The 22,934-nt window shown below is 36.1% G+C and overlaps 1 protein-coding gene across 2 annotated transcripts in view; it reads left to right on the forward strand.

Moving 5' to 3' along the window:
- Window positions 1-5,500: 5,500 nt before the first annotated feature.
- pcxb (pyruvate carboxylase b) overlaps window positions 5,501-22,934 on the forward strand; it is a 239,641-nt gene continuing 222,207 nt past the window's right edge. For both annotated transcript variants that reach the window (XM_084406108.1, XM_084406109.1), the window contains exons 1-7: window positions 5,501-5,769; window positions 11,628-11,770; window positions 13,450-13,634; window positions 14,260-14,425; window positions 16,630-16,775; window positions 18,214-18,331; window positions 19,696-19,847. In XM_084406108.1, the coding sequence (XP_084262234.1) occupies window positions 11,629-11,770; window positions 13,450-13,634; window positions 14,260-14,425; window positions 16,630-16,775; window positions 18,214-18,331; window positions 19,696-19,847 (909 nt within the window). In that variant the 5' untranslated portion in view covers window positions 5,501-5,769; window position 11,628. The remainder of the gene's footprint in view (window positions 5,770-11,627; window positions 11,771-13,449; window positions 13,635-14,259; window positions 14,426-16,629; window positions 16,776-18,213; window positions 18,332-19,695; window positions 19,848-22,934) is intronic.

A 22,934-nucleotide genomic window follows, 5' to 3' on the forward strand; every position in this document is an offset into this window, starting at 1 on the left:
GACCGACGACTCTGAATTGTGAGCACGAACGACGTAAAAACGCAGACGAAAGCGGAAAGAAGAATTAAAAAAATTGCAGTCAGTGGAACTGGCTCTTTAAATTTTCGCGCTGTTATGACCGCGCATGTTACGTGACAATACCAACGTATGTAGAGCATGTAGTAGGCCTACGTCCGGACTCCATTCATACATATAGAACGTACTTTTATACAAGAGGGGTTGTCTCCTAATTTTGTATCAAAAGACTTCATCTTCCTCTGAAATAACTTTCCTTTTTGTAAAAAATTGGGTAACACTTTAGAATACTGTTCCTTCATTAATGAATAACTACACAGGAACAAATGAGTAGCCTAATGCATTAGTAACACTCTAGTAACTACTATTAACAATAAACTCTGATTAACGAATTAGTAAGTAATAGCGCTCAGTCGGATGTGGTAGTTCACTATTAGCTAATCAGTAACTACTATTTTTCATACCTCACTGAAGACTATAAGAACTACTATATACAGGTTAATAAATATTTATAATGCACAATGTTTAATATAAGGTAATGATAGCCCATTAGTAATGAATCAAGTGTTACTACATCCTTCTAAAGGAACTACTAATAATTTGGATCAGTATTCTAAAGTGAAGATCATGGGAACACACTAGTAATGACTAAAGTGTTACCAAATCCATTGGAAGGAATTGCTATTCAAAATCTTACAAAAATCTCAAAAGCTTACAATGACTTCAGTCAATATTAGGTTGTTATCATGTTTTTCACTTTAGAATACTGATCCAAATAATTAGTAGTTCCTTTAAAATGATGTAGTAATACTTGAGTCATTACTAGTGGGTTACCATTACCTTTTATTATAAATTATGCATTATTCATGTTAATTATGAGCGCAATTACGTACTAATTTGTTAATCAGAGTTTCTTGTTAGTTAATAGTAGTTACTAGAATGTTAATAATACGTTACTCGTTTGTTCCTGTGTAATTATTCATTAATGAAGGAACAGTATTCTAAAGTGTTACCAATTTTTTTTTTTTTTTTAAGGTAAAAAAAAAAAAAAAAAAAATCTGATTTTCAATTGTGTCAGACTTTTGGACTCCACTCTATGTAAACACTGATGACAGCGAAAGACACTGACGCACTGCACTGGACGTGAGTGTTAATATTTTTCCTGTGTGTGTTGAGTTGTCACGTATAGTGATACAAGGGAGGAATGTGGAAAAATAAATGTGACAGACATTGAGTTCATTAGATGCTCCAAAAAGCAGTAGTGCAGTAAGTATTTTCTGTGTTGTATACAATTTTATGTTAATTGTTTCTTTTTGGGGCCACTATATGTAGGAATCTCTATGTACATCTCTGACTATTTGAGTTCTTCATTAAAATTCTCATGCAGAAAGCTTTGAATCACCACAAGATTGAAGATGATTATTGGCCAGCGCGGCAAACCATTGATATGGACATGCCTCTGACATCAGTTTGGCCTTGGCAGATGATTCTCTGTGTTTACATGTGCTGCAATTACATGAACATATTGCAGACTGACATTCTTTTCTCTCTTTTCCATTGGATCAACATTGATTTAAAAAACAACCCTTGATAAAAGACTTTAAATATGATAGCACAAGAGTCATGTGGATGCCGCATGCTTACTTCTCTTACTTCTTTATTGTATTTTTAAAATAGGACATGGAGATGGAGTAGGCCTATTATATAGGCTATATTTAAGTATTTGAAGGCCTCCTTATCGTTATTCTTATCTTTACATTGGTTTTCCTACAACTTACAGTAAAAAGCAACTGCAAATAAGAAAGACCTTCAGCACAGAGTTCAGGAAGAAAATAAAATAAAGAAAATGAAAAGTGAAGAAAACTGCACTTTTGATGCAGTGTGCCTTGCTCATGTTGAGTGTCCCAGCATAGATGTTTTTCAGGTGAGTCTGTTGACACTGGATCAATGAACAATGCTTTGATCATGAATCCATGATCCTGTTGGAGATAAAAATGTTATTAGGCACTACAGTCAGCAAAGATATTAGTCAATAACGTCTACATAAATATTTGTCCATATAGTTGCTCTTATTTCTGTTCCACAGCATCAGCCATTCAGCTTACCCTTACGAAAAAGAAGTATACTTCAAGTTAATTTTATGAAGTATACTTAAGTAATGTTCAAGTATATTTTTAAGTATACTTTATGTAGTAAGTAAATCAATGTGTACTTGTAGTAAACTTGTAAGTGTACTATTTCAATACTGCTTGGGACTAAATTGGCCCACTTTTAGTATATAAAAGTATACGTTTAAGTGTACTATAAGTGTAACAGTAGTAAACTTTAAGTACACAACAAGGTTTCTCATTTAATGCATCTGTAATACAAGTGAACTTATAAGTATACTAGTAGTTTACTATTTTAATACAAGTAGTACAGTTTTTAGTTTATGAAAGTACTGAAGTGTACTCTCAGTAAACTACTAGTTTAGTAGTTTATACTCCAAGTATACTTTTAAGTTTTCTTTAAGTGAACATAACATTATACTTATAGTTTACTATTTAAATATTATTTTTGCACTTGAATCATTGGTCAAATGTAGATATTATTATTTTTTTACTTGAAAAATATCTTTAAATGTACTTTAATTTTAAAAGCATTTTATTAGCTTCATGCATCCTTTTTTATCAACACTTGAATGTCGGTAATTTTCATAAAGAAAGGCAACATTTTAAACATTTTTGTCAAAGACAACGCCTTGATCAGATTCAGAACGATGATCGAAACACAGATGGAGTAGATCGAGTCCAACACCCCTAAAGTCGTTTTCTCTTCATGGGTTACGCTTCATTTCATTTGGTAATATTAAGCAGTTTTGATTTACACGCCATTTAATGTTTGATGATCACGTTATTTTACATTCGAGTGAGCAATCTTCTATTACTTGTTTCAGCTTCTTCTTTGTAGAAGACAAAGCTTTGTAGCTCTGTACTAGAAGATGTGTCATAGCGCCCCCTACCGTATACCAGTGAAAACATGGATAGCTGGAAAATTCAGTCAATGGTGGGGAAAGAGTAAAGTAGAATTAAAGTAAATTCCTATATACACTACCAGTGGACTAGCCTACACAAACATTCAGATAGAATTAGAAACAGTTAGAAACATATCAATATTGTTTTATTGTCATATGTTTTATTGTGATATGTTTTATATCAATATTCTAATCAATATTTTCAAACAATGTAAGTTTCATAAGACTGTATATAAAAACTATGTTAAAAAAAAAAGTATATTTAATAGGTTACTCGATCAAAAGAGTTAACACAACTACAAGCCATGTATACTTTGAATACTTAATTATACTTTAAGTATATCTCGATCAAAAGATTGAGTACAAGTACAGGCCAAATTGGACTTTTCTCTCAGTATAAGTCAAGTACACTTAAGTGTAAATTTAAGTATATTTCTGAGAAGTACATAAAGTATATTTTTGAGAAGCATATAAAATGTAGACTGAAAGTATACTTTCTTATTTTTAGTTTAAAAGAAGTATACTAATAGAACACTTGAATAAACTTATTTTTCGTAAGGGTATGTTGTATTAAGAAGGTGCTATCACCTTCTTATCTAGTGCAGACACACTTTGTCATTGTTACTGTTGTATTTTTCATTAATGCATTAAATTCTCTGTTAAAACTGCAGAAACAACAAGAAAGAGGTTTGAACCTATTACCTATTGATTTTTTAGGCGGATTGTTTTTTTATAATGATGCTTTAAAATTAAATTCTTAACAACCGCACAAAAAAATATTATTAATCTTTATTTTTCTGTTTACTTTGGTATGTTTCTTCTCTTTCGGCAGGTGATATAGAGAGACTGTGATTAAAATATTATTTAGAGCAAATCTCAATACAATATTCAATACAATATTTTAATTTCAAAACAACATTCATATATAGAGGGATGATAGTGAGGTTTCTTTTCCAAGTTTCTCCAGTGTTTTTTTTTTTACACTCCTTATGCATACATCTCTACATGAGAACAACAAGCAGGAGATAAACTGTGTTGTAAAACCTATTTTCTAAGGTGATTAGTTTACTACCTTATCAGTGCCGGATAACCATTCACCTATGTTTTTGAAGAATATGGACCGCAGCTTTTGATGGAAACCTATGATTATTCTTCTCAAAAATGTTAAATTAGTTACACCAATATAGTACTATAACTTAAAACAGATGAAAATTCAGTAACTGTACATGAAGCCTGTATTTATAGTACAATTCATTATGGCTCATAATTAAGCATATCTTAAGAGTGCTGTTGTTTCATTTGAATTAATAAATTAATAATGAATGAAAAAAACGTCAATGCCTATGTCTGAATCACATCACTGCCGTGCTGACATTCAGACCAACGTGATTGCGAGTGTGATGTTGCTTTTGTAAGTTAATTCACAATAAATGTTATTTGAGTAACTTAAACACAATATTGCCAGTTACTTTGTCTATTTTTTCTTTTCCAACAAAAAAAGGTTTTTGTCTCTGTGGTGATTTGTTACTCAACAAATCAGTATTTTTCAAGCAATTGGTTAAGCGAATGATTCAATAATTAACTTGTTGGGTGTTTCACAATTGGAAAGCTACGCCCTAAGGCTGCATATCTTGGCTGCCAAGTCAAGCTCTGTCAAAGGATGTCTCAATTTAAAGGATCCTTTGAAGGCAGACTTCGTTTCTCATCCTTCAGCCAGCATGTTTTGAAGGATGGATCAAGTGTATCCTTCACATTCTCCAATCCACCCACAATCCTTTGCACACATTCCAATTCACACACACACACACACACACACACACACACACACACACACACACACACACACACACACACACACACACACACACACACACACACACACACACACACACACACACACACACACACACACACACACACGCACGCACACACACACACACACACACACACACACACACACACACACACACACACACACAAAGAATTAGCAGGATATTGGTGCATCTTGGCTCAAAAATGAATTAGCAGAAAATGAATCGGCACTAAGCTTTTCCAATTTCAGCATGTAATGCAAGGCAAACAATAAAAAAAAAAAAAAAAAAAAATAAAGCCTACAAGCCTCCAAAGGACTGAAGAAGGAAGGACATTGAAAAAGAGTAACTGAAAAATCCCCACCACTAATATACAGAATGACAGACAGTCAAACAGTTAAATCTTTTCTTTTGTGTTTGTTTCTCTCACTATACCATAATGCACATGGACTATGCAACACTCAGCAAAACCTTGTTTATCATCATATCTCTCTTCCCCCTCCTCTTCATCCATCCCTCCCTCCCTCCCTCCCCGTCTCTGTCTTTAAATCCTGCTGCTCTTTAATGGTGGGAGAAAGAGTGCCTGTGGTTGGCCCGTGTGCACGAGGGTAGTATTACGTAAGCATCAGAGGATGAAAACCTGCATCTAGTGATAGAGAGAGAGACAGTTCAAAAGTGAGAGAGACAGAGAGAGAGATTAACAGGATCAGGCCTCACAGTCTCACAGCCTGTGTGACAGAAGAGCAGTTCTGGCTGTGTACATGATAGTGTGTACGCCTGGGTGCATGTCACAACACTGCCAACACTACCCCGTTCTCTGGATCTGCTGATTCTACCACAGGATTGCAGCAGAACTTTCTGGCCCGTTCATTTGTTGTACATCTGACACCTAACGCTGATTTTGGGCAGAATCTGGACCTGGCTTGACAAGTGAGTATAACTGTATGTGATCAGCTGAGTATTTACACTGTAAAAAAAAACAAATATTGTTGGTTTAACTTAAAAAAGTAAGTAACCTGGTTGCCTTAAAATTTTAAGTTAATTGAAATGAAATAAATTGAGTTGATACAATGAAGTTTCAACAGAAACGCAAATTATTATGTTATCTGAACCACATCAATTATATTAGTTGATTTGATAAAAGAAAAAAGGAAAATTGTGATAACAAATCATGTAAATATTTTTTTTACAGTGTAGTGTTTTGAGGGGAAATTAATTGGGTCATGTTACAGAGAAAACCCTCCTGTAGCAAACGCTGTTTTGAACTGTGTGTATTCAGAGCTCTTGTGCACGTGGTGATGAAACTACTACAGTATGTCACTTTTATGATGTGAGTGATTGTATATGTGTACATGTACATTTCCTGAAAATAATTGTATTCTGTGTCAGATTCATCAGTGCTTGCTGTCAGTGAATATTCATTCGACCATTTTGTCATATATAGGACCTCCGCAAATGCATTTTTTTTTAGGGCTGCATGATATATATCAGTGCATTATCAGTTATTGGCCGATATCAGTTGATATTGGATATATGTTGGCTAATATTGAATATTTTTATATTTAGATTACCTTTACTGTCATATAATACTCATTTAAATATCTTTTTAAAACACTGTTCAAATCAAATCAAAATGAAAATCCATTTTTATACTGTGCATATACAGTAACATTGTGATCCTTAAATTCCTTTGTAGATTTTAAAATGACCGACTTTAGTCCTTAGTATTTTATTTTTTATTTATCATAAATCATATAATAAATATCAGCCATTTATTGGTTATTGGCCACAACATAAAAATAAGTATTGGCTTATCAGTTTAATGGAGGTAATTTTAATATTGTGCAACACGATTTTTTGTTTGTGTGAGAGAGAGTGTGAGCGTGTGTATACACGTGCATGATTGTTTCAGGGAGGAAGACAGTGGAACACAAACTGTGTGTACACTGGCATATTAACAATGTATTTTTTGCACAAGGACTGTGTGACCTTTGGTCAGCTGTTTGGTGCGGAACTGTGCAAACTAGATCATTTGTTCTTGCCGCTTTAAGGACTTATCAGCAGCATTTAAATAAGAAGACAAATGTTTGCAAAAACAATAGAAAGGAGGCCATCCTTTGTACTTACATGTGGTCATACTCATTGGAAAATACCACTTGTGTGATAATATATCTGATTGCATATCTTGAATGGTCGAGCAACTACAGATCAATTGCATTTTGTTATCATTAACTTTTTCATCATTCAACCCTAGAGAGGATAAAATACCCTGTACAGAGTTCAGTGTTGTTTAATAGTTAAATGATTACAAAACAAACAAAGACAAACAAACAAAGAAGAAGACCACCAACTTTGTACACTGCCCAGCAAGCAATAGTTGTCATTTCACCATCTAGGTTAACTATAGACCTAGTCTGGCTATGAGCAACCCACTTCTAGCCAAAATAACCTTGAATTTGGTTACATGTCGTTTTTGCCAAAATAATTTGCCAATAGTCAATAGTGATTACAAGGTGTTTGGTTTAATTTCTTTGACATGTTCTAGTTGACTAGTATTCTTGGGCGATGGTTAGACGTCTATTAAATTTTCACTTACAGCCGACATTTTGCCTTGTTTAAGCCTGGACATCAGGGCTGTGTTTGGATGGCCATTAGACGTCTTTTAAACACAAAATTGCTTGCTGGGTGTCCACTTAAAGCTCATCAAAGGATGATGTGATAGTTTGTACTTGACAGAGAGATAACAGTGCTCATGTACTACACATTCACGTAGAGTCAGTCCTAGTGTCTGAAGGCTCTGTGTGTTTGATAAATCAAGTTTAACCCTCTGGGGTCCTTCGGGTCCAAATGGACCCGAAGCGTTTAAATAAAAAAATGTAAAAAATCATAGCTTCATCGGAATGGTCCGAAATTTGGTGACTTTGTTGGCACTTGGTATATGAACACCCAAAAAAATTGGGGACAGGATTTGAATAGTCTAAGTGGTTGTACAAAAATTTGTCACACTCAGGACCTTCGGGTCCAAATGGACCCACCATAGGAAATGAATGGGAAATTGGCAAAAATGTGAAAATGCAGAGTTTTTTTGTGCGTACAATCTACAAATCAGCCACGATCCAGAAAAAAAGCACACAACAGTGAAGGGGTTAATCTATAAAACATCAAGAGTGCAAAACAGACACATCCACACACACACACACACACACACACACACACACACACAAACACACTTTTATACACATACACACTAATAAATTCAGATTACAAAAATCTGTTTTGAATTTTTAAAAATCACAGCTTCATCGGAATGTTCCGAGACTTTTATGGTATTGGGTATGTGAACACACAAAAAATATTGGGGTCATGATCCAAGCACGTCACACTTCTGCTCTTTGGTCAAAAATGACCCCCCTAGGAAATTAATGGGAAATTGTCAAAAATATGAAAACACAGAATTTTTTTGTGCATACAATCTACAAATCAGCCAGGATGCAGAAAAAAAGGACTCAACAGTGAAGGGGTGAATCTCTAAAACATCAAGAGTACAAAAAAAACCACACACACACACACATTTTTTTTTATAAAAATAAAATAAAATAAAATATATATAAAAAATGTCTATTATATTCAATGGGAAAAAATGGGTCATAATTATTGCATAAATATTAATTAAAATCATAAAATTATCTCAAAACACCAAAAAAGAAAAGAATTTTTTTTATAAAAAACAAGTAAAAAAAAAAAAAAAGATTTTTTTTATATATATATTAATCCCGCCCTCCGGGTCCATTTGGACCCGAAGGTCCTGAGTGTGACTGTTAAACGAAGGACCCCAGAGGGTTAAACAAAACAAAACAAAACAAAACAAAACAAAACAAACTGATAGCCCCTCCCCCTCCGCTATGTAATTAAAACTGCTACAGTTGAGTGCATGACGTGTCCAACATTCCACACTTCTTTTTTTTTTTCAGGTTAATTAATGGCATAATCTGGGTATTTAAAGTTTAATTTTTCTATTTGGAATTTTCAGTGCGAACAGACTTATACTGCAAAACAGCATAGAATAGTGAAGAAGTATGTGAATTGGGACGCACCTCTAATGTTGTGTTGCCTACATTATATTATATATTGTGTATATTATTATTATTATTATTTATAGATGTGTGTTTTAGTTTAACCATGTCTATATTGACTTTGGAGGTTGACATTAGCTCAGATTGTATATTGAAAAAGTTGTGCATTTGTGTTTGTATTGCTTGAGCTGGCCTCATCTGCCTTAATGGCAGAATATTTGCACTGCTTAGAATGCAAAGACAAAGAACATCTATCTACCGGAGCTCTAATGGACAAACAGAGCAGGAAGTGTTATTCAGGTGGAAGGAGAGGTGAAGGAATAGACTGAAAGGAGAGCAGTAGAGAGCAACAAAAGGGCCCAAAAAAGCTCTGCTGATGTATGGTTCTATTTAGATTGTGTACGGAGGCGGCGGAGCATGCTGATTTTACCCAGCTTGGCCTTTTAGGGCAGCGTTCAGAGTAATTTAACGCTAACTGAGCAATTTTGGAAGGCACCAAGAGGCTGATCATTATATTTTCTCTGTAATTTCCCCTTGTGAAGCTATCAGTGCTTCATAGGTGTGCCACAGCCGTCTGAATTATGGTTTAGTATGAAAAAAACATTTTTCCTTTCCAAAAGAGAAAAGAATGGAAGCAGCTAATATAGCAACACTCTTAAAAAATAAAGGTTCCAGGAGGGGAGGTTTGAAGAACCATTGTTGGTTCCCCAAAGAACATTTCAGTAAAAGGTTCTTAAAAGAACAATCATTCTCTTAGTGTGAAGATTTTTTTCTTTTAATAAAAAAAAAAAAAAAAAAGAAGAGAAAAACCTTGGTAACACTTTCTTTTACAGTGTCTTTGTTACACGTTACATACAATAGTAAAAACTACAAATGATGCATAATTACATGCAACTAACCCTAAATCAAACTGTAATCCTAACCCTAACACTTTGTATGATTCATATTACTCAGTACTTACATGTAAAATTACACTGCAACAAGTATACCTTAAATATAGTGGCTAAAGCCTTTTGTGGAATAGAAAGGTTCTATGGATGTTAAATGTTCTTTGCAGAACCATAGATGTCAATAAATAATCTTTATTTTTAAGAGTTTAAATTAATTTCACTGCACTTGGTGTCACTAAAGTAAAGAAGAAAAAAAAAAGCAGAGGTTGTTCATTGGATTTTCCCACATGATCAAAGTTCATGTTGACACAAGGAGTCTTGATGAAGGAACAACTAATGACCCACTAACTCTTGTTCAAAGTTTGTTCGGTTTATAAGCTACTAACCTACTGGATCTTTCAGCCAATCACTGCTGTCTTTGACCTGTGACCAGTCAAAGCCAGTCATTGAGTTGCTCCCTATTTATTTACAAACATATACAGTATGGACTGCAGTTCACCTATGTATCTACTGATGCTTTCCAAGGCTTGCATTAATGTCTATTGCTCATACTTACAGATTTGAACACCCCCACCCCAGGTATAGGCCTGCAACTGTTCTAAGTGATATATGATTTTCAGCAAGGAATAAAATGAGTGTAAAAATCCTTTATACTTATGGAGAGACCGAGCCATATCGGGCACAAGAATATCATAGAGATTTTTAAGTGGGCTCTTTTGTTTTGGAACAGTAAGCAGCTACAGTGTACAAACATGGAAAATTCCAGTCACTTTTAGTTGAGCATATGCAATGCTATGCTATTTAAAGGTTGGTGTGCTCAAACTGCATACACAAGTGGGTGAATACAAAAATGGGTTTGAATAAATGATGTCTGCCATCTGTGATGGTGTAGGTGAGACATAGACAGGAATAGAGTAACAGTGAGATAAGTGTTAGCATACCTGGGCATAATTCATAGTTTGCTTCCTACTGGAACACACTCTAAATACATTAGCACAGCACACTGGAAGTTGTCTTAGACCAATTAGAGATGTATAAATATGTAAACAGGTTACATATCTGTTACACCTCTGTAAATTGTCACTCAGGATATTTACTCTTAATTGTTCTGAATATATAAGTAATATATTGAGGGTGGCCATGAGATGAGATCATTTTAATGGTTTGTGTCTAATTTTCATTCAAAGCACTATAATGAATTCAGATACTCAGTCAAACACACATATTTGAACAAACACTCATGTCGATGCATAATCACACAGACACAATCTGAGAGCACATGCATACACCAACATCCAGACTTTGAATACAGGTAATTGCGAAAATAGCAAACTGCAGACTTTGCCAAGGTAAACTGACCCAATTTTGATCATGTGCATTTCCTCGGTTCAATGTAATATAAAGTGTAAATGATAAAATTACAGTCTTATTTATTAAATACAAAAGAGAAACTTTTTGTTTTCATTTATAAAAAATGGGACCTAGTGTGATCTGTTTTAGGTAAAGACATAAGTAGCTTTTAAGGAGAAACTGTTTACTTTACAACCACAAGATGGCAGCAGTCCCTTACAGGAGATTCAAAACAATAAAGTAAGCTAGATGGATAGTAGGTTAAACATCTGCATTCATAGCTCATAAAACTTAACTGGACTGTTGTTTTGGTGAAGACAGTAAGAGATCAGGAGCCTATGCTGAAGTGTTTCATTCTTAGAGATAATTCATTTTTTACTCCTCCACTGTCTGTATTTTTAAAACTAATTTATGATGGATAACTAGATCCCGAGCAATTTGTTCATCTTTGTCTTTTCTGCTTGTATTTCTCTAGGATGCTCCTGCATTTGGGAGGGTCCAGGGGGAAGATGGGCATCCTGCTCATCAGGAGAGTGGGTTTGTATTGTCGTTCTGCCCACTTGTCTCCCCAAAGCCTGGAGTATCGACCAATCAAAAAGGTCATGGTGGCAAACAGAGGTAATCCTGAGATTAAATATTTTGCAAACAGAAAAAAAAAAGTGAAAGTGAGAGTCTGATCCCTGGATTAGTGCTCTGAAAATCTAAATACACACAGGGCTGGAGTGCTGCATTTTAAATTAAGTTTCAACATAATATAAAAATGATTTACTTGTCATTATTTACTCATCCTTGTGTTATTTATTCACCTGCTTGTCATTTCAAACCTGTATACGAATGCAGGTTTTCTAACTTTTAGATGCAATACTCCAAATATTTAAAGTGTATAGTGCTGGGTAGTAACTGATCACATGTAATATGCATAATCAGATTACAAAAAATAAAGGGTTAGTTCACCCAAAAATGTAATTTCTGTCATTAATTACTCACCCTCGTGTTGTTCCAAAGCCAGAAGACCTTCGTTTATCATCGGAACACAAATGAAGATATTTTTGATGAAATCTGAGTGCTTGATTCTCCATACTATTTCTTTTTTATATTTTACATTTTCCTTTAAAAAAAATCTTATACATTCAGAAGGTCTTCCACCTATCACTGAAAACTGAGAGCCACACAGCATTTGATCACTGGATTTAAAGAAATCATTTAACTTTTTAAGTGTTTTCTCAAGATTGCATATCTAATCAATTCCTGACGAACACATTGAATATTGTTTAAATGTTCACTTAGAGAGTCATTTAATGTATTACTGTCTTTGGTTTTCATCTTTCAAACACATTAAAATGTACAAATTCACATTTCATATTATGCAACGCAGGGATTCCCTAACCTTTTTGTCAGCTGAACCTATTTGACCTAATATTAGAGATTTTCTCTTTTTTTCAATCTTTTTTTTGTTGATTAACAATAATTACTGACTGCAGTTTATTAGGCTGCTGTCACTTTAAGACATGACCACAGTCAATGGATCTGACTCACGTGACGCGGATCTAACACACATCCGATTTTCTCCCTACTATTTACAGTCATGGTTTAGCTCAACTCTTATGAAGATACTCACAGGCATTCTGACAATTTTGTAAGCGCAATAAAATATGCCATGCTGTTTGTCTTTCTGTGCGTGCGTGCGTTTCGTGTGTGTGTGTGTGTGTGCGCGCGCGCGCACGTCTACTCGCAGTCTCACACATGGAGCGCCATTTTACAGACATCGCGCCAGCACTAATTTGAGTTGAATGCTGTATTAATTGCAGAAATTAACGCGTTATCTTTGACAACCCCAATAGAAATAAAGTCAAAAACTCACATGGGGCATTTTCCTCCCATATATTGGATTTTGGGGTCATTAACGGCATTCTTCTACTAACATTACATCAGTGAAAGTGTTTCTCTCAATGTGTGTTGACATGTCAGCTTGCACATCGTTAAAACAACAGTTACGATATAGTAGACGATATCGCACACCCCTAAATTCAATTCAATTACAATGTTTTTTAGTTTTTTTTTTACTTTTCTCATTTTCTCATTTAAAATCCTCTGATATATAGCCTAGTAAGTACACAAACTACTATTGTGCTTTTTGTTGTTTTGGCCTTTGGGAAACTGACAGGCTCATTTTCAGGGGAACTATATCTACGCTATCTACTAACCACAGTTTACATTTCACAAATTTAATTACATTTAAAAACAAAACAAAACAAAATTCCTTGTTTTACTATTGTTTCTCTTCTCCCTTCACTCAGGTGAAATAGCCATCCGTGTGTTTCGAGCATGCACAGAACTCGGTATCCGGACAGTGGCAATATATTCAGAGCAGGACACGGGGCAGATGCATAGACAGAAGGCAGATGAGGCTTACCTCATCGGCAGAGGCCTGCCCCCCGTTGCAGCCTATCTTCATATCCCTGACATAATCAAAGTGGCTAAGGTTAGATATATCTATCTGTCAGACTGTGATTCACCTCCTCTGTCACTCTCTGAATGACGGCCTGCCTGCATTGTGCAATAAGCGCATCTCTTCCAGTGCTTAGTATTCACATCAGCACTTCTCTATATGGTGCTCAAATAGATCCATTCCTGTTTTTTGGAACGGTGTCAGAGATGCCAGCCAGATTCAGATCCTTTGGCGAACTCTCTCATTATGCCACAGGCAGCTCATCTCTCAAACCAGCAGCTTAGCCACCACAACAATACACTAATAATGCATAAACACAAAGCAGTACACACGCACAACACCACACCATATTAAAACTGAACAAGCAGCCAACATCATCGTCTCTAACCTCAGCAGACGGCCTCAGAATAATTAGTCTTTCTCCAATGCAATTACCATGTTGCACACAGTCAGCCAACAGAGAGAGGGGGGCTTTTCAAATTCTCTCTGATTGGGATTTTAATGAAATTAGTATTTTCCAGCATCAGAATTAGGCCTGACTGCTGTGCCACATACATATCCCTGGCTAATGTTTTTTCATTCTGCTCTCATTTCTCTCTCTGTCTTTCTATTTCTCATCCACTGTGTATTTCTCTGCCTGTGCTTCTCTCCCTCTCAGGAAAATAATGTGGATGCGATCCACCCTGGTTATGGCTTTTTATCAGAGCGCGCAGACTTTGCCCAAGCCTGTGCTGAAGCCGGGGTGAGATTCATTGGACCTTCCCCAGAGGTTGTGCGCAAGATGGGGGATAAAGTGGAAGCCCGTGCCCTGGCCATACAAGCAGGTACCTGATAAACTCTACCCCTGAGATATCTTTCTACATAGGGGAGGGGGGTAAACAGCATGTATACTTAGATATCGCATCCGTTGCTCTAGACACATCAATGCGTCCACCATATTGGAATAATCAACATGCTGTTCATCACTCATACTAATAAATCAATGCATTTTCATAGAAAATGCCACAGCACTGTGCAGCCTATGGTTGTAATAACCGCCAGGCTATAAATTCCAGTTAAAATGGGATCACCTTTCACAGGTGACACTGTCTAAGCTTGTGTTTTTCTGTAGCTATAACTCAATATGCAATATCCATATGCAGAATTATCTAACATAAATGATAAACTAATTCCAGTGAAAATCTAGCCTGACTACGTCAGACTTCCTACTTCCGCTAATTTCATTTCGCTCCTGTAGTCAGTCTGAGATAGCAGCCTATCTTTCAGTTTTCCACCGGCCTTCAGACGGCCGGCCAATCAACGAACAGAGGGCGGGCTGAGAGCCGTGACGTAGACGCTGATTGTACCGTGGTGGATGCGTAGATTTACTTCACATAATCTGCAAAAGTCGTTCACAGCCATGTTCACTCCGGTATTTCGCTCGATGGTTTAGTTTTTGCATCATACATGCGTTTACAGTGGAAGTTAGATGCGGCTGAGCATGCGCATAACACACGCCATAACCAAACGTTATGTGATTGGCTTACGGGTAACCAATGATTTTAAACTTCAGACAAGCGCCTCCCCGCGAGAAAGAAAACACTTTTCAATTATGCCCTTCCAGACTCTTTCTACGAAGCAAAGTGAAGTAGCAGAGTCTGGTATTACCAGGCTAGTGAAAATCATCTGCTAAAGTCAACTTGAACAGTCAACTTGCTCTCAAAAGCTACTTTCAGACTCATTCCAAATCCAAATTTTTGTGCATGTCCGATTGAAATCTGATCAGATTTTGCAAGAAATTTTGTGTGCTCAAAGTCTAGTGTGACCCTGGCATAAGACATCACCTATATTGGTGTAACAATGTAATTGGCAGAAAGATTCACTGCAAAACCCCCGCTACTAATCCATCCGCGGAGCCATGACAGCAGTTTCCAACCAGCAGTTTCAGAAGGGAAGTTAAGGTACAGCTTATAGACTCAAGGACTATTGGTTAGGTTAGTGATGGAGACCGATTCTGTTCTGCCCTATCTTCCGTACTGAGAATGGTGATTTGGCGCTGCTGGTCGGAAATTGAACAGGCCGATACAAACAGTAAAAAAAATTCTGTGCTGTAAAACTAAATTCATAGCTCAGCAAATCAAATGGAATCAAACTGGGTCCATATAATAAACAATTTATGATGGTAAGAGAGAGAGTTTTCTTTTATGACGCTATGGCTGCTTTAACACTGCAAGGCATAGATCTGATCTTTTGACACATATCCTTTTTTGTCGCATCTGTTCATTTTCATTTCAGAAATAACCAGCTGTGTTTGCATGAATACCTGTCAAGGCTGTCAGTCAGCATGATATAACCTTGTTTCTAGTAGTAACAAGAACACCCCAATGAACATGACACTATTTAACATGTCCTTGTTCTTAAAAAATTAATAAAACTTATAGAGAATGCAATTAATTATTCAATGGAGAACAGACTCCCTCAAGAATTCACACATATGAGTTCTATTTATTCCTTTCATTACCTTAAATAAGTGAATACTCCTGTGTGTGGTCATTAGAAATAAAATATAACATGTCTCTTTGGGAAATACGGGGGATGCTCTCTCATACCAAATATAATGCTGCATTTTGCTTATTCTTCATAGTTATTAAAATAAAAAATGTATCGTCCTTCATGTCCTTCACTTATGATGAAATGTGACCACAAAATGAGGCCTTAAGTGTACAACAAAACGTATATACTTATAAACTAGTCAGTGAGAGACTTGTTTGTAGATTGATGTACAGTATCCTCATTTCTGCAAAATTTGTGATTGACAAAACAACTGGTCTTTCCTGGTTTAATCTGATGTAGCTGGAAGTGTTGTAGTAGTATTCGAGACCAGTCTTGGTCTCAAGACCATTTTTTTTGAAGGTCTCTCTGTTTTGTTTCAGTCTTGACCGGAGTCTTGTCTTGGTCTCAGACTTAGGACTCTGAATTGTATTTCAAGACCAAATGTGATGCAATGCCCTATTTAAATAGCTATGTAAATGTGTGTGTGTGTGTGAAGGTGTTCCAGTTGTTCCCGGAACAGACGCTCCCATCTCATCTCTTCAAGAGGCTCATGAGTTTGCCAAAACACATGACTTTCCCATCATCTTTAAAGCTGCATATGGAGGAGGAGGCCGTGGGATGAGAGTGGTCAGAGATTATGAGGTCAGTGAAGCTTCTGGCCCATGAAGGAGTGAAAAATAAATGACTAGGGAATCAGAAAACCACCATACTGTATGTCACTGTGATGATAGCAGGCCAGCCATCTGAATATACAGAGTGCCACAACGCCACAGCGTTCACACTTATTACTTATAGCTGCCTCTACAAATTAAACTGGAAGAGGGGAAAGTAATTTAAAATTGAACAAACTGCACACATCACTTTTTCACTTTAGGGCTCAAAAACATTCTCGCTAGATCCACAAAATCACAACCTGACATCATGGCCAGTAGTGCCCTGCTCCTCTTTGTCAGATAACTGTGTTTCAAGGCTAGCCCACTAAGCCATGTCGATCACACCTGTTAATGGGCCTTATTTTCTGCTCATGTCTATACAGCATATAATATTTATTTTATGTCAGTGGCTACTGCCTATTTTACGACTGCTTTCAATTGCTCCACTTGACATGTGGACATGCACATGTGACAATTATTACTCCAGGGTATAACTATATCACACGGACATTGATATAGCTCTGCATAGTTCATTTGCTGTATTTATTGCCTATATTTTATTGCCTATATTGTCACCTGCGAAAAATGTTTATTGCCTCCTTCTACGAGGCTCTGTGTGACAAGTCGACAAGCTCAGTCTTGTAAAGAGTTGTTTTTTTTCTGAACATCAAAAAAAGAAACATCAGTTCATGTCTTCAACTACTTCACAGAAAAGTAAATCAAGCTCAATCTTTTATGGACACAATCGAGTGCTCACCTAATGGCATTAGCGGGTGTGTGGTCTCTGTTCCAGCTCTACTATTCAGAATCTCCTTTTTATCAGACATGTACTTGAATTGACCCTTTGGTTATTTCAATTTTAAACTATGACTGGCTTTAATTATATTACGTTATATCATGTTAAATATCAAAAGTTTTGGGGTCAGTTAAAAATAAATAAAAATAAAATACTTTTATTCAGCAAAGATGCATTAAATTGATCGAAAGTGATCGTAAAGATTTATAAAACACTTTTGAACTTTTTTTAACTGTTTTCATCTTTGATAATGATAAGAAATGCACCAAATAATATTAGAATAATTTCTGAAGGATCAATTGACACTGAAGACTGGAGTAATGATGCGGAAAATTCAGCTTTGTCATCACAAGAATATATATGTATTTTTAAATATATTAAAATTGAAAACAATTATTTTCATTTGGTATAATATTTCACAGTATTCCTGTTTTTTTCTATTTATTTTCTTCTTTTTAAAAAATCTTTTTAATCAAATACATGCAGCCTTGCTGAGCAGAAGAGACTTTTTTTCAAAAATATTAAAACATCTTACTGACCCTACATTTTTGAATGGTATATACATGATGGTTATTATTTTGGTCATTGTTTTTTTTTATTTTTGTACCATTAAACTGTGACTGATTGGCAGGAGCTAGAGGAGAACTATCAGAGAGCCTACTCAGAGGCTCTGGCGGCATTCGGCAATGGTGCTCTGTTTGTTGAGAAGTTCATCGAGAAACCACGACACATTGAAGTACAAATTCTTGGTGAGTACATATATTCAGGTGTGCATTTTGTGTTTGTGCATGTTCGGGTTGACAAATGAAACAGAGAGGGATGGATAATGTAAGAATTTGTTTGCAAGTCCCTAGGCCATGTGCACATATTTGCTTACTATGATCTATTAGCTTCTCTCTGGTGTATTTCAGCCATAATAGCTGAGTATTTTGGCTCATTAGACGTGATTTGCTCGTCTGGAACAGAGCTCATAGTCGATAACATACAGCTGGAATTGAATTGGGCTTGTTAACAGAGAATGGGTCTGTGTGTGTCCAGGGAACACCAACCACATGCTCGCTTTCTCTCTCTTTCTCTCACTCTCAGATAAACTGGTTTTATGTCTTCTTGTTCTCCAATATGAATGTAATACCAAAAGATAAATAGACAATTATCTGAGATACTAGACAAAGGAATTAACTTAAAGTGAAAGGATAGTATCAACAAAACAAAGTATCAACTAAAAGACGACTATGTTGTTAAATGCTGTTCATATTTGTGTTGGATTCACATAAAAAATGGTGTCACTTCTAGGCTTATTGAGTATTGGTCTTTTTACTTCAAGGAATTCAATAATTAAATAATTAAAAGGGATTTAAGGGAATAAAGAAAAAGTTATACGATAAAATAAGTTCTATGTCTAATTCTGAAGTAATCAGTTTTAACTATTTGCAAAGAATATTTTATATTATGCACACATTCATACTTATTCGTATGTCTACATTTCTTGCCTTGTCATATTCAGTTATGAATTACATGAATTGTGTAAATGATAGCATATTTTCAAATGAAAACAGCAACATTTTGAAAAAAAGTTGAGTTGAAATGCTTCACATTTCTATCGTAAAATAGTTGTCAGATTCTAAAAGTTTAGCTACTTACATCACATACATCAACATGCTCGCTTCCACCGTTAAAACTAAAGTGTGGTGTTGGAATTCACATTCGTCTATGAGCAGTAAGGCCGCTGAGGCATACCAGCCTAGAAATTTAACTGTGGAGCGGTGCATAATGGAGTGCAAAATAGCAGCAGGGACAATTTGGCCATTTCTAATCATTATAGGGGACTTTTCCTTCTCAGTGTCTATGGTGGTTATGGCCCAGGCTCAAACCAAAGTTGTTGATTAAAATGTCATGTTTATGTTCACTTAATATATTTTCATTATATATATATATATTATCTTAAAATAAGAAAATATTGTATACACCATTGATATTCAGACATATATGATAGGGTCATGGAAATAATCTGCTTTGTGGGAGTAACCCATTTAAGAATAAACCTTAAAACGTTCTCTTTGCACCTCTCTCTGTCCCTTCTCTCAATATTTATTCTTCTCGCTTTCACTCACAGGTGATAAATATGGAAATGTAATTCATCTGTATGAGAGGGATTGCTCTATCCAGAGGAGACATCAGAAAGTGGTAGAGATCGCTCCTGCTGCCCAGCTCGACTCTCGCCTCAGAGACAGACTGACCTCAGACTCGGTCAACCTGGCCAAACAGGTACAGTACTGAAATCAAATGATTGACATACATTATACAACCTGTTTGACCACAGCTTTCTCTCACATACTGTACATTTTTCTTAGCAACATATTGGCATGCCCTTCAAGAACTTTCCTCTATATGGTGTGAGTCAATCAACTCAAGGTTATAATACCTTCTCTTATTTCACTATCCCTGGTCACACGCTCACACACACCCTCAAGGGATGTGCATCCAAGCCCAGATTTCTCTCATCTACAGTGCTGTATGTGTGTAGTGAATGATAAACATATGCTGCTAGTTCTTAGTGTTGCTCTGTCAAAAGAATCAGTTACAGAGGAAGGTAGCCTAGGTTTTATTTATTAATGTGTTTAGCAGAGGCTGATAAATGGAGATTAAAGCAATCAATGAGTTATTGGTAGTAAAGTTTCAGGATTGTCTGTCATTATGGAGATATGTGTTGCACTGCCATTTGCCTACATTTTCTTTCACCTTCTCTCTATATCTCTTTTTCATCTGTTGATGATTAGTAACAAAGTTTGTATTTTGATAGCTTGTATTTTATAGCTACATTATTTATGGACAGTGGCACATTGTAAATCTGGCATTTTGCTTAATAAATATTCAATTGAATTTAAATTAATTAAAATAATTTAATTGTGGTCTGACACTTTTGGGCCTCTCTGAGGAAATATTAACAACTATATGAGAAAACAATTGACAATAATAAATAGATATGTTTAGAATTATAATAGAAATATATGGATGACCAAAATTACAACATTTTTGTTGAATACAGATGTAACAACCCTATGCAGAAGGTATTACGAAAGAGCGACAAAATAAGCAACATAATACCACATGACTTTTGAGATGGCCTGGATGAAAATGAAAAGAATGACAGAGCTAAGCATGATGTAGAGAAATTTGGGCTAATGCAATTAGACACTCAAGTTGAGTGTTTTGATGTCAGAACGTTTCAATGGAAAATCAGTAATCTGACATTTTTCAGTTTTCAGGAATGAAAAAAAAAAAATTTAAAGAGGAGAGGGAAACCCTTCTGGTGCATGCTGGGAAAGTGTAGAGATTAATCTGTGTTGATCTGCCTGCTCTGTCAAAACTGAGTACAAGCTTGCGTGCACACACACACACACACACACACACACACACACACACACACACACACACACACACACACACACACACACACACACACACACACACACACACACACACACACACACACACACACACACACACACACACACACACTTTTTAGATATCTCCTCTGACCTTAGACTTAGTGACAGAAGGATTACGGATTTGGATAGATAGACTCACCACCCAGTGATTACAAGGTGTGTATGTGAGCACCAATTCCCATCTGTTGATAAACCACATGCTGTCAGTTTTGATAAGTCACTTGCCCCTGTAGGAGAAAAATTTGTATGTTTTTGAAATGATATTAGTGATGCTGGCAGTAGCTGGGAAAAGGTGAAGAGAGAGTGGGAAAGAGCGACCATCCAGACGAGAGAGAGAGCAAGAGATGACAGATAAAGATGGAGAGAGGATAAATCAATATTGGGCAGGTGCAGGAGACAGGATGGGTTTATTGTTCTATTTTTTGGCTTGATGAAACTTGGCAAGCTGTTGCTTCTTTTCAGTCCCTATCATTTTATTGTACAATTTGTAATGTAGGTACATTTACAACAGGTGGCAGTATTTCATTCATACTGATTTCAGGCCACCCCCAAGTGATTGTGGATTGTTTTGAAAACTGAAAATGTGTCCACCTTAAATGCAGTGGCGGTTTTACATTGAATTACACCCTGGGCGAGACCCCCTTCAATTTTACTACTTTAGTAAAATAACGTTATGCATCTTTATTTAAGAAATGTTTGATATTTGGACTGGAAACAAGAAAAAAATACTAATTAAGAAAAGCATTTTTTGCAGTGTAATAACTGAACTTGTAAAAGTTTTGTTGCAAAGCACAATATTATGGTGAAATTAGATCTCGTGTTTGAGTTAAAACCGAATTATTGTTAAGCATAGCAAGATAACATAGCAAAAAGGCTAACAAATAAGAGTTATACCCACCAATTAATATTGCCCCTTCATTCATGACGTGGATACCGTAATCATACAGAGAAAACATAGTTGCATACCTTTATCTTTCGCTCGTTTCTAAATTGGGCACCTGATGGCTGTGACCTTTCTTGTCCATCTCTTATTTGGCACTCGACATCGACAATCAACAGATTTCCCCTGATCTCCCCCATAACAACTGTCACTCACGACGAGTCAAGACCAGAAGTCAAAACTAAACCAATTCACCTTGGTGGTGGCCAAGTAATCGTTTTGTATTACCTATTTTTATTAGCCATTCAGACAATTCAGAAAAACAAAAATGTGCAGGAAATATAGAGGCCTATATTTATAATATTATGAATGAAATGTGCGTTATTTGAAAGAAAGTCGAGGTGTCACTTACTTAGATAACTATATGGATCCCCGTTCCCCCCTCTTGTCCGTTCCATTTGGAAGAGACCCAGAGGTGAACTGTCATCCGCGCCCGCGCCTCCGCGCCCCCTCCCCTTTCCCCTTCTCAAACAAACAGCTTCTGTGCACGGCATCTTCTCAGCAAGCAGGGGCGCCTGCAGCTGCAGGGGGCGCAAATTTGCCAATTCCCCACACAGTGAAATGATAGATAATAGAAAACCGCTTCGCGGCACAAATTATTATTATTTTTTTTTTCTGCTCGTGCCGGCGGCACCCCCCCAAAAATGACCCAGTAATTACTTGCTGTACTTGTATTCTTCAAAGTAAGCAAGATCTCATTTATACAGTCAGCTAACAACACAAGTTAATTAAATGTGTAGTGCGACTACTGAAAGTTTTCCCAATTAAGATTTCACTGTTTTCATTCATTATCTTTACAAGGTTATAGGCCTGTGTTAGCCTCTGATTGTTTCAAATTAGAAAGCCAGTTTTTGTCTTTACTGTTCTCAGATTACAAATTAAGTATTCTGTGCTTGTATTTTAGCGTCTTTGGAGGTATACCAACACTTGGTTTGTATGTTTGGCAAGTTTAATAGCCTACTG

Source organism: Rutilus rutilus (assembly GCF_951802725.1).
Source record: "Rutilus rutilus genome assembly, chromosome: 3".
Lineage (NCBI taxonomy): Eukaryota > Metazoa > Chordata > Actinopteri > Cypriniformes > Leuciscidae > Rutilus > Rutilus rutilus.